The sequence below is a fragment of the Anarhichas minor genome, unplaced genomic scaffold (assembly GCF_050575085.1).
Source record: "Anarhichas minor isolate MPS153535 unplaced genomic scaffold, ASM5057508v1 ptg000139l, whole genome shotgun sequence".
In the NCBI taxonomy this organism is placed as follows: Eukaryota; Metazoa; Chordata; class Actinopteri; order Perciformes; family Anarhichadidae; genus Anarhichas; species Anarhichas minor.
Window position 1 is genome coordinate 31,662 of NW_027466585.1, and position 18,897 is coordinate 50,558.

Here is an 18,897-nt window from a genome sequence, read left to right on the forward strand (position 1 = left end):
GTTTTTCCCTGGTACTACCAGGTTATCTGTATATTACCCAGCTGTTGGCTGCTGAGCTTGTCAGTGTCGTACAGCTCCTCACGCTGTTCAGACTTATCTTTAAGAGGTGGAACTGTAGAAAAACGTATTCAAACCACTGACTGCACCTCACGTTATGGGGCAGCGAGTCATCCGTGTCCTCCACACAGAGCTACTGTTTCATTTTGCTTCTTTACAGTTTAAAAAGGTTTTGATCACTTTTGGTTCTTTAGTTTGTTGTAGTTTTGGTATCTTAGTTCAATTGTGTCCATTCGGATGTCTGAGAGGATGACGTATGTTTGAACGGTCTTTCATGCTTGAGGTTGCAGAAAGTCTTCTTTACAAACAGATATAGTTTGTTTAAAGGGTTTGTTTAGAAGACGGAGAAGTTGGTGGTTTTAGGTGCACCGTCCTCATAATGAATCATAACACACATTGATGTTACACCTGATCAGAAATACTCCACATGTGTATTTAACTGTGCGGTAACAAGGGTCGCATGGAGTCATTCATCATTTCATACACCCTCATTTAATGTGGCTGTTGGAACTTTGACGCAGTGTGACTGGAGGTGAGAGGCACATATGATTCCTGTCATTCATAAACACGTTGTGTTTTCAGTTACGCACGAGGCATGAATGACTAGTTTTAAAATTTCAAGTCACGCAAGTAAAAAATGGGAATCTAAGAAATTAAATAGTGCAAAGTTTAAATATCGGGATGATGTCTCAACACAATGTGGGTGGAATACATATAAAATGTATACAAATGTATATTCACAAGTTTGCTATTCTGCATGCCTCTGCCTCAGCCTTATCGAAATCATTACAATCTTACTCTTTGTTTTTAATTGGACTTCATAACCTTTCATGCAATGCGGCTACATTTGTGATATTTGACCAAGTAAAGTATTTTGATCACAGTTGTGATACATAAAGCATCCTGAATGGCAGCATCTCTTATGACTGATGATTGTGTTGAAATGAGTAATGAGTAAGCTTCAAACACACAATAACCGTAATGTCGTTACACTGTTACACAGCAGAATGAGATACATGTTGATGCTGTTAAAAGTATTTGGTTATTAGACTTAAAGCAATGTGAAATAGTGACGCTGCAGTTTGTTTCCCTACAGGACAAAATGAAGAAAGACTTTTCTCTGGAGAGGAGCGACAGTCGAGGAGTTTCTTTTGTAAGTTATGAACAAACACCAGCTCACTGCTGGCCTCTTCATGTGGCGTTCACTGCCTGAGATCTTTTCCTCTTCTACTGTTTCTCCTGCAGCCTGTGTTGATGCAAACTTGTTTGATCCACTTTTGGAGACTCTCTTTAGTTGGAATATTGACAAAAGGCGCTCTCTCTCTCTCTCTCGCTCTCTCTCTCTCTCTCCTCTCTCTCTCTCTCTCTCTCTCTCTCTGTCTTCTCTCTCTCTCTCTCTCTCTCTCTCTCTGTCTCTCTCTCTCTCTCTCTCTGTCTTTCTCTCTCTCTCTCTCTCTCTCTGTCTCTCTCTCTCTCTCTCTCTCTCTCTCTCTCTCTCTCTCTCTCTCTCTCTCTGTCTTTCTCTCTCTCTCTCTCTCTCTCTCTCTCTCTCTCTGTCTCTCTGTCTCTCTCTCTCTCTCTCTCTCTCTCTCTCTCTCTCTCTCTCTCTCTCTCTCTCTCTCTCTCTCTCTCTCTCTCTCTCTCTCTCTCTTTGTGTCTATGACTCTTCAGCAGGAAGATGTTTTCCGATGGAGAACTGGATCTGTGGCCTCCGTACCAGAACATACTGATTTGGACAGCAGAGTAGAATCCTACCCGACCCTGTTTGGAAAATACAGCCAGAGCCTTCAGACCCTCAAACCCTTCCGCCGGTCCTCATCTCAGTCAGTGTCATCGATGACATCATTTCTCTTGTTTTGATGCTCTTATATTCCACTTGATAAATACATGTAAGGTGACATGTTAGCAGACAGATACTGTACCAATGTCTCCATGTCCAGGTCCCACCCTATGGACAGTGCAGGTTTCCTGTCCTTTGCAACCTTTGCCTGGATGACCCCCATGATGTGGGCCTTCTTCAAGAATAAGCTGGATGTGAGCTCTCCCGAACTGTCTCCTTTGGATGTAGCCGACACCAGCGGAGAAAGGTTGGACACTCTTGTTGATTCATGCCCCCCCCCCCATGTCTCTACTGTCATTTGATGCAATGAAGTACAGGACAGTATATTTACAGATTTATAGATATTTAAGTATAGCTGCTGAAATTCTTATCTGGAAAATGACTCGTGAAATTGCGAGGAAGTTATGAATTAAGAGGTCATGTGTGTGTGTCACTGTTTTACTCGAGTAATAATTGAATAAGGCTCACATTGTGTGTTGTGCACAGACTCCACAGACTGTGGGAGGAAGAGGTGGCCAAGGTGGGCCTGCAGAAGGCCTCTCTGGTCCGAGTATTCCTTCGCTTTCAAAGAACCAGGCTGATTCTCTCCGTCACTGTTGGTGTCCTTGTCATGGTGACACTGTTTCTGGGCCCGGTAATTACATTAGAAGCTGCATATCAGTGCCAGTACCAGTGCTTCCTCTATTGGATACCAGATCCAGGAGCCTTTTCTGAGGTTGTCGCTAATGTCACATTCAATGTAAATGTGCACAAAGGTTTTATGACACAAATGTAAAGGTTGTTTAATATTGAATGCTCTTTTGTGTGTCACAAACGTCTCTGTCCTCTCAGGCTGTTCTGGTCTATGAGATACTGAACTATACTGCGGACCCAGAGAAGTCCACAGTATTCTACGGTGTTGGTCTGTCCTTCGCTTTGTTCGCCTCTGAGTTCTCCAAAGCCTTCCTGGTATCCTTGATGTGGACGTTGAACCTGCGCACTGCAGTCAGACTGAAGGGAGCCTTCTCTTCAGTGGCCTTTCAGAAAGTCATCTCTCTGCGGGTGCACAGCGACATCTCAATGGGAGAGGTAGGGTGCCTGCATTTCTCTAGGAAACCGATCTCACACACCAAAATCGCTTTGTCCATCGTCAGAGAGATCTTCTTACTCTTGGTGAACTGTACAAAGTAGTCTAAAGAAAATATATTTTCAATATACCTCGTGTCTGTTAGATTTGTGGAGTTTAACATGTAGACTGGGGTCAGTCCAAGTCTTCAGCAGCTGAAGTGAAGGCAGGAATTAAATGTTGATGGTGTGGTTATTTGTAATGTGGACATACATCAAGTGCACATCTAGTTGGAGTGACAGGGGACGACTGCATAATGCCTTTCTTCAATATATAGATTTATTTTATCAAACATTTTGGTCGACAGTTTTGCATTTTTAGGGTTCTAGCTCCGAAGGGATAACCCGTGAGCTGGAAACAGCAAGAAACAGAAACTTGGCCCAATAACTGGACACGATGTGCTTACAAGAAATCTGACTTCAATCGGCCAAAGGATGGCGCTGGAACGTGCCAACACACAAAAACACATTTTGGGAGATTCAGTCAGATTGAATTGAAATTTGACAAATTTGAAACTTCACCCACTACATTTATCTCCATTTGGATTTTTTAAAACATACATTTGTATCATCTTCTCCTTAAATGTAGATCTAATTGTTACCAAACTTTCTGTGGATCATTATTGGACCAAAGTAAACAAACAGATCAAAACCTTCTTGATATCTTATAATGTTTTCAAGATATTGACGAATGAACTTCAAGGGGGCCTGCCTCAGCATAATAATAGACCTAACTCAACAATCATCCTGCAGGGTATGTCTACAAGAGCAGCTGAAACACCCTGAAAGTTCCAGTCGAATCGACCACTAGGTGGCGCTTCTACTACAATAGATGAGCGTGGCACAACCCAAATTGGACAATAGATCAGAAACCGTTGATCCAATCAATACAAAACTCCTCGGACATGTTTCATGACGATGTTAGAGCACGTGTGTGAAACTACTTCAAAATCACTCAATAGGGGTCGGGACTAGTTCATGTGTTCATAGTTCATGTGCATGGGGCAAATCTGTCCATAAATCAATGACAGTTTGTCCAAACATCACCAAACTTGCTGCATATTTTTGATGTCAAATGTAACAAAAAGTATGACTGGTGGACTTTGAGTGTGTATTTCTGAAAGGCTGCTACGTGGTCATGAATGGTCTCACTTTGTCTTTAAACAAGATTAAACCAGTTGAATTGACTTTGCTCAACTTTGTTCAGCTAAATACTTTGTCCCCTGGAACCTGGAATGGCCCCTTGTGGCTATATGTGTTCTTGTTTCCTGCACAACTTTGTTTTTGATCCTGTTTTACAAGGCCGCACTTCTTTGTCATAAACATCCGGTGGAATTCATTTGTTCTCACCATTAGTTCAAGCAACTTGCCTTGGCAAAGCAATCTTGGCAAATGTATTTTACATCTCTCTCTCTCTCCTCTCTCCCATCCAGATGATTGGTGTTTTGACCAACGATGGCCACAAATTATTCGAGGCAGCATTGTCTGGCAGCTTCATGCTGTCCACCCCGGTGCTCTTTATTGTGTGTATTGTCTATGCCTGCTACATTCTGGGCTACACCGCACTGACTGGAGTCTGCACCTACCTCATCTTCATCCCAGTACAGGTCTGTATGTTAGAAACCGCACAAACAGTTATTAGATCTATTTTCATGAGCAGTGTAAAATTAATGGATTGAGATTTAATCGAGCCACATCACAATCAGAGCTAAAAGGAGGCACTGCAATAATCACAGGTTATAAACAAAAATGCATTTTAATTAGTTAGCAAATAATTAAAGCTTTCCAATTCATTCATTCTAACTAATTCAGCCATCAACGTGGAAAACACTAACATATCTGTATTTTCCTTTTTGCGGCATGTTTTCAATTGACACCGTTGTGTTTTTTTCCATCGATGATGATCCTCGGCTGTTAAAACTCAAAACCTACCGGCTGGCTCAGTCACCGTTCTCTGTCTGACTCGTGTTGAGACACCACAGCATCTCACTGTTAGGAGCTCAGTAACGAACACCCACAGAACACACCAGAGGATTTTCTTCAGTTCACGCAGATGCAGCAAACCGAGCTGTCCGGAGTCAACTCACTTCACAATAGCTTTGTACACACGTGGCCAAAAGTTTTGAGAGTGACTAAAATATGAATTTTCACAAAGTCTGCTGCCTCAGTTTTTATGATGGTAATTTGCATATACTCCAGAATGAGTGATCAGATGAATTGTTAGTAAGATTGCACCTAAATCAACCATTTATCAGATCATCAAGAACTTCAAGGACAAAGGTTCAAATGTTGTGAAGAAGGCTTCAGGGCACCCAACAAGTCCAGCAAGCGCCAGGACCGTCTCCTGAAGCTGATTCAGCTGCGGGATCGGGGCACCACCAGAGCAGAGCTTGCTCAGGAATGGCAGCAGGCAGATGTGAGTACATCTGCACGCACAGTGAGGCGAAGACTTTTGGAGGATGGCCTGGAGTCAGGAAGAGCAGCAAAGAAGCCACTTCTCTCCAGGAGAAACATCAGGGACAGACTGATGTTGTGCAGAAGGTACAGGGATTGGACTGCTGAGGGGTAAAGTCAATTTCTCTGATGAATCCCCTCTCCGATTGTTTGGGGGATTCAGAAAAAAGCTTGTCCGGAGAAGAAAAGGTGAGCGCTACAATCAGTCCTGTGTCATGCCAACAGTAAAGCATCCTGAGACCATTCATGTGTGGGTTGCTTCTCAGCCAAGGGAGTGGGCTCACTCACAATGTAGCCTCAGAACACAGAATAAAGAATGGTACCACAACATCCTTCGAGAGCAACTTATCGTCAACACTGCAAATATTGACTCTTTGCATAAACTTACTGTAATTGTCAATAAAAGCCTTTGACATTTATGAAATGCTTGTAATTATACTTCAGTAACCAAAGTAACATCGGACAAAAAGATCTAAAGACACTGAAGCAGAAAACTTTTGAATCAAATATATTTCAAGACACAAATACATTTTTCTCCCCAAACACAAAGATTAATATTGTTTTTTTCTGCTTTCAGTTTGGCTTGGCCAATCTCATGAACAAGTTCAGATGGAAAACCATGTTGATAACAGACAGCCGTGTTCGCACAATGAATGAGATTCTCAACAGTATCAAGCTCATCAAGATGTACGCCTGGGAAGACTCCTTTGAAGAGAAGATCACAGGTATGAAGTTCGACAGACTTCGTCGTCCAGTCAAACGTGGTTTTAATCTTTCTTGGTAGCAGGGGATGGACCCAAAGGCAGAGAGACACGGGGGACAGAGGGATGAATAACGGTGGCTTTAATTGTTACGAAAATGTTCAAAACTAAACTTGCAGAGCTGGGGAGTCAAAAAATGTGTCCAAGAAATCAAAACTACTAAACAGGGAACACAGCAGAGAAGAGCAGGGATCACCCCAGGAATCACTGCAGATCAGAACAGGGAGCAGAGCAGGGAGCACGACAGACCAACCGACGCTGAGACACTGTGGAGGTGCAGATGATTAGACACAGGAGGATCCAGATGATTAGACACAGGAGGATCCAATCAGGGGCGGGACAGACAATCACACAGAACATACAAACGCAGGTAGTGAAGTGAACACAGGACACACGAGGCACGGACATTCTAAACAAAACAGGAAACCAACTAAACAGACATTTCTTGAATAACAAATATCATGTTTATCATTTATACAGTGGCTTTGTATGAACACAAACCCAATCTTGAAAGTCGGGTGTGCTACCTTCCATTGAGCAAAGCAGGAACCTAGGGTTGAGTTCCCATGTGCCCTTGCCTCCACCAGTCCATGCTCGTTTGGTGTCAGCTAATAGAAGTAGAGTAAAAAACCCTGAAACTGTTCTGTTGATGCCGTCTCTCTTATAGGCTTACGGAAAGATGAGAAGAAAGAACTGCGGAAGGTCAGTTACGTCCAGAACGCCAATACCAGCATCACCAGCATCATCCCCTCCTTTTCCATCATTCTCACCTTCCTCGTACACACTTCGTTGAGCTTGAAGCTCAACACAACCGATGTGAGTACTGCAGTAGTGCAGCACATGCAGCACAACAACCCTTGCCATCATGCCCACTGTGGGATTTACATGGTTGAGGTGTACTGAATAACAAAGTGTTATATAGTGTGAGCGTCATTCTTCTTCATGAACAGGCCTTCACCACCATCGCCATCTTCAACTCCTTGAGGTTCTGCTTGGATATTATGCCCATGTCTGCCAAGGTCCTGGCTGAGGCTGCTGTGTCACTAAAACGACTGAAGGTAAACTCTCTCTCTGTTGAGCTGTAATCGTGATCTTGTATGAAGTACATACTGCAGTGAAAGCCAACATGCAGCAGACCTGACTCACTAAAAAACACCGTTTTCCAAAAGTTGTTTTTACTATTAAGTTAACTGAATTAAATATTCAAAGCTCTGTTGAAGACACTATACGTCGCTGTCCCTTCACTTTACCTCATTGTCCTCCTCCACAGATACAGCAGAGTTGTGGAGGTCTGCAGTCTCAGAGCTGACCTGGATGTCCTCCCACATGGTGATCAAACTGAGGTGGTCTGCTGTACTCAAAACCCCCCGAGCTGAATGTTTGTTCTGCTTTTGAATGATTTCTTACAAGCTGAGTGGAACTTTTACTACTAACACCCTCCGATGTGGGGTTGGAAACCCCTAGCGGACATTACCATTAAACGATAGATAAAGGTAAACATTAGTTGGAACAATCAATAATCAACTTCGCTTTTCTTTCTTTGAACTCTTTTAAAGCCCGTTTTAATCTTGTGTTTTCGTTAGTAACGACATCATTTTATTTTGAATATTTTGCATTGAAATATCAAAACAAAATACCTCAAACTCTGCCAACTATGTTATTTTTGACTGTCTCCTAGCAACTCATTCATGAAACTGACTGAACCCGAAAAATCATCTACTGTGTCATTTTACAACAAACAAAGTATTGCATGAGTCAGAACTAAATAATTGCAAGTTGAATACCAGTAAATTTATTCAGGCGGTTTGTTTGATTTGGGATCAGTTCCAAGTCTGACGGATGTTTCTGAGTTAATCTTAAGCTCTGATTAGTTTTATTTCTTCTATATTGTTGTAATTTAGTAAAAGGGAAGAGCAGATTGTGTGATGCACCTCACCATGCTGTCAGGGATCTTATCAGCTTTCTGCTGTTCTGTTGGCAGATCGGAGAGCGAGGGCTGAATCTGTCGGGGGGGCAGAAGCAGAGGATCAGTCTGGCCAGAGCTGTCTACTCCGATAAGGACATCTTCCTCCTTGACGATCCGCTAGCTGCTGTCGACGCCCATGTGGGGAAACACATCTTTGAGGAATGCATTAAGAAAGAGCTCCGGGGGAAATCCATCATACTGATTACACACCAGCTCCAGGTAGACACCGCTTCATTCTTCAGCAGATAGTGAATCCTAAATAGCTTAATATTAAGAATCACATTTCTCAATTAAATTCACATACTTGTTTAAAACACATCAAAAATGATTTGAAGATCCTATTGTGGTAAACCCCAAAGTACCAGAACATCGAGCACCAGTTGGTGGTTTCTGATTGCAGGCATCAGCTGTTTAGATGCCACGTGTCATACATGTGAACACGTGCTGTTTGGACTGCGTTCGGTAGAACTCGGGCCTCAGTGCTGAGATGGTTTGTTGACATGGTTGTCCTCACTTGTGTCTGTCAGTATCTGGAGTTCTGTGATGACATTATGCTTTTGGATGATGGCGAGGTGCAGGAGGCTGGGAACCACCAGGACCTGATGAAAGCCAATGCACGCTATGCTCAGCTCATCATCAACTCCCAGATGGAGCCCGAGGTAAAAAAATCAATCTACAGTACAAAACTCTAGTGTACTTATTTATGTGTCTCTCCTCCATGTTTTACCAGCTGCAAAACCCTTTCACCGGTTCTTTATGAGGTTTTTAGCTTAAAAACAATAAACCGATACACGTGAGCTGTAAACCAGATGTGTCAGAGGTTCATAGGAGGCAGAAACAAGTCTTCTACTTGGCCACGAGTTAACGATTCATCATTTACTTCAGGGTAGAAGTGAGTTGTCGTCAACTTGTCCAGACTCAGCAGCATCACTGCGTTTTTGCTTTGTCAGAATGAGGAGGAGGAAGTGTCTCCCCAAGAAGCTGCCCAGCTGAGGGACATTGAGCGGAGACAAAGCACCGGCGGTGGGCTAGTGAACCCAGGTACGCAAACCAGGAAAACATCTTTGTTTGTGTAATGAACTAAAATAGATTCACAATTCATCACATAATAATTTATATTTAACGAAAACAAGGCTGGAGATTATTAGAGTTTAGTACAAAGACACATTATTTATTAACAGAAGCAGTCAGGGGGCGTTCTAGAAAATCCTGCTTTACTTTTGACACAATTCTCTGTGAACTCGTCAACAAAAGAAAAGACAATGAACTTTGTAAAAGCTTTGTAAAACAATAGAAGACAGGGCAACACATCTACAATCCTGACTGTTAATATACTCTTATCAGTGTTTCATACGGGCGTGTGTGTGTCTACAGGTCTAGATGACAGATATTTCTTCTGTCATTTTATTGATATCTCCCTTCCACATCCGTGCTCTCTTTCAGCATTTGACATGTCGGATGAAAAGGACGATGGAATGACAACTAACCAAAGATGTGAGTCTGGAAAACGTATTCAATTATAGCTCTGATGTCGGTGAAGTTCAGATCTAATCCAGCAAGGATGTCAGACTCATTTGGTTCCATTTCAATGTGTTAAAGACAAAGGGTGTGTGCGTTAAGTGGCCAGAAGTGCTGGCTGGATGGTCGAGCAGCTTCTCTCTCAAGATCTCTTTCTTCATTTTTCACTTGTGAAGCACTTTGAATTACCTTGTTGTTGAAATGTGCTATACAAATAAACTTGCCTTGCCTCTTCCTCTTCAGCACCTGTCGATGACCAGCTGGTCAGTCAGGAGTCCACCACAGAAGGTGCCGTCTCCTGGAGAGTCTACCAGCAATACTGCAAGGCAGCTGGAGGTTTGAACACCGACAGCACACACACACACATGCATGCATTGGCATGATCGTATGCAATAATACACAATTCACACATGGACAACCTGGTTGATGATGTTTGATGTGACTGTGCTGCAGGCTACATAGTGAGCTTCCTCACCTTCCTCAACTTGGTCCTGATGATTGGAACCACAGCCTTCAGCAACTGGTGGCTCAGCATCTGGCTGGGGCAGGGTGACGGGGTGAGAACCATATCTCTCTCTCTCTCTCGCTCTCTCTCTCGCTCTTTTCCTCTCTCTCTCTCTTCCTCTCTCCCTCTCCATCTCTCTCTCTCTCTTTCCTCCCTCTCTCTCTCTCTCTCTCTCTCATACACACACACACACCTACACACACACAAACACATACAGCCCTGGTTGCATTTGAATGTGTTTTCAGTAAGTGTGTGACTTCCCACAGCTGGAAAGACTATTTAATGCTCCAATGGGCATGTTTTATAAGAAGTCTGAGGGATGTGAATAGCTCTCTTCAAAGAATCAGAATCAGAATCAGAACCGTTTATTGCCATGTATGTTGAGCATACAAGGAATTTGGCGTGATGGGAGGTGCAAACATTTAACAATCAACAACAATCAGTGCAAGTAGAAACATATTCAAATTTACAAGAGATATAAAGTAAAGTAAGATATAAAATAAATGAAATATAAAATAAAGATGAAATATAAAATAAAGTGAAATATAAAATAAAGTGCACAAACGAACAGATAACAGGACTATAAACAACGAACAGATGACAGGACTATAAACAAGTGAGATGTAAGTCTAGTGTAAAGTGTCGAGTGTAATAGAAGGGATGCAGGGGAGTGACCGGTAGGAATTTGTCCTGGGGTGACAGAGTCAGTGGGGAGTCAGTGGGGCTCTGTTAATGAGCCCGACTGCGGACGCGAAGAAGCTGTTCGTGTGGCGTGAGGTCTTGGTCCTGATGGACCTCAGCCTCCTACCAGATGGAAGGGGCACAAACAGTTTGTGTCCAGGGTGAGAGGGGTTGGCTACAATCTTCCTTGCTCGCTTCAGGGTCCTTGAAGCGAACAAGTCCTGGAGGGACGGCAGATTGCAGCCAATCACCCTCTCGGCAGAGCGGATGATGCGTTGCAGTCTGCCCTTGTCCTTGGCTGTGGCTGCAGCGTACCAGACTGTGATGGAAGAGCAGAGGATGGACTCAATGATGGCTGTGTAGAGAGTGTCTGTTTAACCTTTTCCAAACCGACAAACCAACAGCCACACACCCTTTTCACATGGTCGGTCAGATGTGCACAGATGTTGGTATTGCTGCATGTGCACTGCAAATTCTTTTACTTCACATAACTTCGCTGTGTTTACGGCTGAACCAAACTGGTTTTGTCTCCACCGGCAGCGATAGAGGAGGTGTGCTGTAGAGAACAGATAGAACTTAACTGCATAACTGTATAACTGTAGTACGTTGTGTTGATGAACTGTCTCTCTGGACCTGGTTTGTAACATGATATATTTTCTGTTTTTTTAAGTCATCCAATAACACAACCTCAAACCAAGGAGACATCTCACAAAACCCACACCTGCACTTCTACCAAAGTATTTATGGCCTGCTGGTGGTGGTCATGGTGACACTTGCCGTCACCAAATGCTTCTTCTACACTTGGGTGACTTTGAATGCGGCCACCAAACTCCACGACACCATGTTCAAGAAGGTACTGATGGATGGCCATACCATCAAACACAACCATGTTTACTGAATTGAAGATACGATCTGTTAGGATTTTTCCATATAGTTTACTGTTACGACTGATGGAACCGCAGAGAAAGACACAGGACTCAAATGCACGTCAGGTAATCAGACAAAACACACAGGGGCAGGAAGTGAAGCATCTGAAACGAGAGGAGAGGTGAGTAACACAAAATAAAACAAGAAATAATGAAATGTCAAAACAAAGGAAAACATAACCAACGGACAAAGTATTACAGACAGAAGGGAGGGACCAGGAGAAAAAGTCACAAATATAAATCCGTCTACGTCTTCAAAGACAGATTTATATTTCATAGCCATGGTCGGAGCCACGGATTCTTTCCCCGACTTCAAAACCTCAGTGAGATCAATTAGTGAGACGGACTAGACTAAGATATTCAACTGAGCAGCCCCTCTGGCCCCGCCCTCTCTCTGCTACGGGGGGATGGAGAGGAGGGATGGGAGGTAACAAGGGGCATGCTTTATGTTCATATAATGAACAAGTACAATGCCTTTATGTTTTCCTTCCTCAGATCTTCTCCAGTCCCATGAGTTTCTTTGACACGACGCCAACAGGACGCATTCTCAACCGCTTCTCCAAAGATCAAGAGGAGGTGGACGCGGTGCTTCCCCTCACCATAGACCCTTTCTTGCAGTTTGCTCTGCTGTTCACCTTCACCGTTATCACCATCTCGGCAGTCTTTCCCCCGATACTGGCAGCTGTGGTGTTCATTGGAGCGTTGTTCACCCTCATTCTCTTGTGAGTTGATACCAGTTTAAACATGAAATAAACGCCTTGTATGGCTACCTGCTGATCACACGTTGAGTTCATTTTATGACATTTATTTAGATGCAGATTTTCATTTAAATGGTTGCACGTCTTAAAAGCAGGTACAGTACAAGAGTTCTTTAAAGCTTTACTAAATATATCAGTTGTGATTGATCTGCAGTATCTTCCAGAGGAGTATCCGTCAGATGAAGAGGAATGAGAACATCAGTCGTTCTCCCTGCATCTCTCTCACCACCTCCACCCTGCAGGGCCTCAGCACCATCCACGCCTACAACATCAGAGACAGACACATCGAACTGTAAGATAGCAAAGTTCCTCCACATGACTCTCCACTGCGTCGCTCCTCATATTGTTGTTTGCAGCGTTGTCTGGGTGACAATTTGGACACAATTTAAAATGGCAGAAAATTGATCTTGATGCAATATTTCTTGTTTTTGACGCACATTTTTTAAATCATAGTGTACTATAATTCCCATAGTTCTAATACATTAGAGAGTTAGAGTAACGCATTGTAATAGCTGCTATAATGCATAATAACCTGATTTTAAGTTACACTAAGAGGTCATTGTTTGCTTTCAGTAAAGTGAAAAAATATGATTAAATCTATGACAGAACAACAAACAAAACGTTGGGACTTTGTCACTTACAGCTCCAAAGTTTAGGGCCAAAACGCAAAGTTTGTTGTTATAGTGCCACCAACATTTGACACCGCATTCCCTTGGGTCCCCAGCAATACACAAGTAGATCAAATGAACAGTTCTCGAGATAAGCAAAGCACACTCACTCATAGAGTTTCCTGCAAAGTCAGAGTCTCTGAACCTGGTCTGCCTTTTAAATGCTGTGTTACGGATCATTGGGGTGAGGCGGTACAGTATGTTCACAAACCTGCATGTCCTTTATCACGTTGTAGGTTCAAGTCACTGAGTGACATCAACTCCAACCACTATTTATTGTTTCTCTCCGGAACACGTTGGCTCTCCTTCTGCCTGGACTCCATGGCGCTGACCATGACGTTGTTGGTGTCTCTGTTCGTAGTGCTCAGCAGCAATGACGTCATCAGTCCGTCTTTGAAAGGCTTGGCCTTGTGCAGCACCATACAGGTGAATTTGGAACAGAACATGAATGAACCTTTGGTTTCTTTTTGTAAAGATACGTTGAAAGCAACTGCAACGTGTGTGTTTAAAGATGTTGATGTGTTGTCCAGCTGACTGGCCTGCTTCAGTATGCAGTGAGGCTGGCGACGGAGGTGGAGGCTAGATTCAACTCGGTGGAGCGGCTGCAGGAATACATCACGGTCAGACTCTAAACTTCTCTGCCTCTTTATAAAGCTAATCATTTCTCTTCTATAAAGTACATTTTTCTCTGACGCACCTCCTTTCCTCTCCTTCACAGTAGTTGTTGTTTATTGTGTACAGGGTTGTACGTCTGAGGCCCCCGGGCCAATAAAGGAGGCCCGAGTCCCAGAGGATTGGCCGAAGAGCGGAACCATCACCTTCCAGGACTATAAGATGAGGTACCGAGAAAACACACCCATTGTCCTGAACGGACTCGATTTCTTCATCCGAGCTGGAGAGAAGCTGGGCATTGTGGGAAGGACAGGCTCTGGTAAGACCTTGACTCCAGCAGCTTTTACTCATAACTTTTTTTTTTTACATGCAGGTTGATTTTAGTGTAAATGTCAAGATGACTCAGACATATTGACATGATTGATTGATTGAGGGAAACTATCACTAATTATCAGAGTTGAATCTTGAACCTAAATACGCACACAATTTTATCTATTTCAACAAAACCTATCGTCGATATTGATCATAATGTAGCTTCTACAATGCACATGTAGAAAGTCCAGTGTTACAAGAGCACCTTTGGATTTAAATGTGTAAATGAAAGAACTGACTTGGATTAGAGTGTTAACTTGTAGAGGCATGGTAGGGAACCCTGCCTCTGTACACCATTAGAGTTACTGTTGTGCTTTGTTTCTGCAGGGAAGTCCTCTCTAGGCGTGGCTCTGTTCAGGCTGGTGGAGCCGGCATCAGGGACCATCCTGATAGATGGTGTGGAGGCTGAAATCTTCCCCACCGAGAGAAGGCCGGAGAGCACGCTCCACTGTTTTACAGTAGAGTTGCTTCTTAATAAATCTACCATAAACTGGTTAACAATTAAAAAGTATTTAATCCTACCGAAGCTAATACAATTACAGAATGAAGTACACTACTAACAGAATATATAATAATATGATCCGCGCGGAAAAGCTATTCATTCGCGACTCAGCCTGGAAACACAGATGTTTCCAGGCTCAGAGCCGAGGAGAAAGAGCGTGAATTCCTTTCCAGCACTTCCCCTTACAGTTTGAAATCCCCTCCCTTTTGTCCATCTTAATTCCTATTGGCTAATTTCGGTTGCCTCCTCCTGGCGTCAGGCTTCCGAAAACCCTCGCGCGGGCACAACCTGCAAATGTCTGTCTGGAAGTCTGACTTTCCCTTGGCTATTCTTCACAGTTTAATACATTCAATGACTGTCTTTTATGGCTTAACACTTCTATGATAAACATTCTATATAAAGATAAGGATTTGCAACTTTTGGCAAAAACTTCACAAGTTTCACAAACCGATATAAAGGTGCTACTAAGATACACTTCTAACTACAAATCACTTCTACAATTATGAATCTTCTAATTATGTATTCCAAAACACTTCTAATTATGATTTCTTAATTATGAATCATTAAACACTTCTATTATGATTTCTTAAAACATTTCTAAACCCAAATTTCCTACAATGGCGTGGACATTACGGCCATTGGTCTGCAGGATCTGCGCAGCAAATTGTCTATCATCCCCCAGGATCCTGTGCTATTCATTGGAACAGTCAGGTAACCTAAGCTAACGCCTAACTCCATGTAGCTTTATGTTTCCACACGGGTACACACTGCTCTCACTGTGGTGGGTTAGTCACTGGCTGCATGTCCTTCCCTCCAGGTACAACCTAGACCCCTTCAATAACTTCAATGATGAGGAGATCTGGGCGGCGCTGGAGAAGACCTACATGAAGGACTCGGTATGTTGGCTGGACAATATGAAGCACATTCACAGCTTCATTAGAGCGTGTGCTCAGTCATCTTGAATTGAAATGTTATCTGACCAGATAGTAGCTGTCTTAGTGGTGCATTGGTGTTATTGAACCCTTATTTTCAAATATATTATGAACCGTAGCATTGGTGGAAGAAGTATTCAATCCTTTACTTCAGTAAAAGTAGCAATACCACGCTGTGAAAGTACTCCATCACAAGTAAAGTCACTGCATGTAAGATCTTACTTGAGTTAAAGTACTGAAGTATTATGAGCTTTGTGTACTTAATGTATCAAAGTAAAAGTACACAAAGTAGAAAAATGCACCCTGTGAGTGTTACGCAATGATATCATTAGATTATTATTGCCGATACATTAATGTGAAAGTAGCAATTTTATGTTTTAGTTGGTAGCTTTGACTATTCTACAAACCGTTGGGTTTTATATCCTGATTGTATCGTAGTCAGTATCAGTGTAGGTTACTCTTAGAGGTGAGGTAGCAGCAGACATGAAGGTGGTTCTATGAGGATTGTTTTGTTTCCTTAGATCTCCAGACTGGAGGGGAAACTACAGGCAACCGTGCTGGAGAACGGAGAGAACTTCTCTGTAGGAGAGAGACAACTCGTATGTATGGCGAGAGCACTACTACGCAACTCCAAGGTTTGTACATGAATTTCTGTCTTCTGACTTCTTGTTATTTACACACTTGCCAGTTTTTCAGCTGCTCTACTGCCACATCTGTGGTGGTTCTGTTCTGATCAGCTGTCAGTGGGCTTTAACAGCTGCAGAGACTTCTGATGGAGTTTGTGTCTGCACACAGGATCACTGTACTAATACTAACTAAGACACGCAGTTACCATCACTGCCAGAGCAGCAGTGCTTCCTGCTGACATTTCCTGAGACATGGTGTCTCTTGAACACTGGAAAGACTTTATTAGGCTAAATGTTTTGGGGAAATTTAAAAATATGTAACTTATTAAACCTGACCAGTAATTATCAGCCTCACGTGACTGAATGAATTGAAAACAAAAGATGTAAAAGGTTCTTCTTGCTGACAGACAGACAGTCTCTCAGCTCTCTCTGACTTTAAGTGTTTCCATCATAAAGGTTATTGAGGGAAACAACAGATCATAAAAGGCAAATCTTTCTAAAAAATGAAGAAAGTTGTTTGTGGTCCTTTTGTTGTTCAGACCTACAATTAACATATATTTTAACCAGATGGTGAAAAAGTAACCAAATCAAATATACAACTTGAGTTTATTCTGTGATTTCACTCTGGTATGAAATCTCAGTAACGTTAAGAAATATCAGATCAGTCCGATCGGCTGAAGCGTCCAATCAAATAACTGATAAACAATAAGGGGGCGTGTCGTTCCGTGAAGGCTGCTCTTCCTCGCCCATGGCTCCTCAGATAACCATCTTCGCTCAGATAACAGAGCAGACAGAAGAGCTTTGGGACGGCCGTCAAGATGGCGGCGCAGAACAACAAGTGAGGAGTGAGGAAATGACAAATAAGAGACTGAAGATGTACCAATAGTCCTGTCTTCTCACTGTTGGTTGTCGTCTCGTCTTTCATTCCTTCCTTGTTGCATGGAGTTCTGTTTGTGTACCTGCCTAACAGACCACCTGCTTTATTTGGACTCTGAAAGCCATTTAAATACAGTCACTGAATTGTTCCTGCTGCCTCCTCATCTGGGACTGTGTTTGGGTCCTTCCCCTGCTCCCTGCATCTGCATGTGTTGCAAAACCAACCAAACTAACTGCCTGTGATATTGATATTATTCACAATTGCATCAATTAACCCACCACGACCAGTATTCCTCTCTTCGTCTGGACTAACTGTCCCTCCTGTTGTCCAACAGATCATTCTTTTGGATGAGGCAACAGCATCCATCGATGCAGAGACCGACGCCTTGATCCAGACCACCATCAGTGAAGCCTTCCAGGACTGCACCATGCTCACCATCGCCCATCGCATCAACACTGTGATGCACGCCGACCGTATTCTGGTCATGGACAACGGAGAGGTAACAGATTAAAGATAAGATAAAGATGACGTTTACGTGCTTCTAAACCTAGACTAACAGTCAGTGATTTGTCCGACAGGTGGCCGAGTTTGACCATCCAGATGTGCTGAAGCAAAGACCGGACTCTCTGTTCTCCTCACTCCTCGCTGCTGCCAACACTGTGAACACCTGAACCACACAGGCCCTGCTACACACTAAACACTGTAACATAATAATATTATAATATAATAAATATATTTTCACAAACATATCTTAATCAGTCCTGTCATATTGTAATCTTGATTAACAAAGTGGTAATCATGAAAATGTGTCAGCTTCAGTCACACTGTGTGCTGTTTGCTGACACATGTTTCTTCTTCCTGTCCAGAATGTGCATTTCAAAGGTGTTCAAACACATTAGCTTTGTATGTAATGATACTCATTACTGTGTCTACAGGCTACAGGGCGGCTTGTTTTGATCCGACACCAACGATCCTCTTCAGTGAAGCCATAAGGAAATATGGATTGAATAGCTGGTGGTGGCTAATGCTCTTATAGTTTTGCAAAGTCTGTGAATTTGTTTAAAGATCAGGTCATAGAGAGAGTTTGCCACAACAGGTCTTTTAAAAGAGAATTCCACACACACGGGCGTCATAATCTCAGCAGTGTGTTATGAGGAAGAGGGTTGTCTTCTCTGTGAAATGCTGTTAAGGACTTTCCCTTCATCTGCGGTTACTATGTTTTACTGGCGAGGCCCGTCCTCAGCCTGCTCTTACAATCCCTCCTATTCTCCATCCTCACGATATAAACGATGAGGATGCACAATATACAGATGAAGATGTATAATCTTTACACATGAACATTTAAAGGGATGCCTCACTTAAAATCATTTCACAGGTAAGCCTGTTTCTTGTTGTATAGAATGTTGAAGATTCTGTGAAAATGGCATTTTGTGTTGAATTAGGAGAAACCACTTGTAACATTAGTTGTGTTGAGCTATTTAAATTGTCCTTGTTTGAGTTGTTTATTGAAAACAGCTGAAAGTTTTTAAATTTTGCCAATGAACCTAATTTGCAATGTGGGTTAAATACCTTTGAGTGCAACTGTATGCACACACGAACTATAAGGTTGCCCAAAAGAGCTACATGAAACTAAGTCAACTGTAGAACTGTTGTGAGCTTGTGATTGTGCAACTCTTTGCCCTTTGTGTTCGTGTTCTCCTGAAGATACGCCTTCTCCTCCAGCAACGGGCAGCCAACC

The 18,897-nt window shown here is 42.8% G+C and overlaps 1 protein-coding gene across 1 annotated transcript; it reads left to right on the top strand.

The window, feature by feature from the left end:
- Positions 1-1,159: 1,159 nt before the first annotated feature.
- Positions 1,160-17,830, top strand: LOC142943543 (ATP-binding cassette sub-family C member 12-like). Its single transcript, XM_076085108.1, has 28 exons — positions 1,160-1,210; positions 1,729-1,880; positions 1,998-2,144; positions 2,384-2,531; positions 2,729-2,965; positions 4,435-4,608; positions 6,033-6,180; positions 6,884-7,032; positions 7,167-7,297; positions 7,487-7,559; positions 8,198-8,401; positions 8,710-8,841; positions 9,133-9,223; positions 9,626-9,676; positions 9,944-10,036; positions 10,154-10,257; positions 11,557-11,739; positions 12,308-12,534; positions 12,725-12,862; positions 13,475-13,664; positions 13,769-13,858; positions 13,980-14,169; positions 14,550-14,615; positions 15,342-15,435; positions 15,542-15,620; positions 16,178-16,291; positions 17,494-17,658; positions 17,738-17,830. Exons 1-28 carry the CDS (start codon positions 1,160-1,162, stop codon positions 17,828-17,830), a joined length of 3,714 nt encoding a protein of 1,237 aa, XP_075941223.1.
- The last annotated feature ends 1,067 nt before the right edge of the window (positions 17,831-18,897 follow it).

Excerpts from the sequence above, each read along its gene's own strand:
- LOC142943543 (XM_076085108.1), top strand. The coding sequence starts at position 1,160 with ATGAAGAAAGACTTTTCTCTGGAGAGGAGCGACAGTCGAGGAGTTTCT. Across the intron at positions 7,560-8,197 it reads CACATGGTGATCAAACTGAG|ATCGGAGAGCGAGGGCTGAA; the intron begins GTGGTCTGCTGT and ends TTCTGTTGGCAG. Across the intron at positions 14,170-14,549 it reads TGTGGGAAGGACAGGCTCTG|GGAAGTCCTCTCTAGGCGTG; the intron begins GTAAGACCTTGA and ends TTGTTTCTGCAG.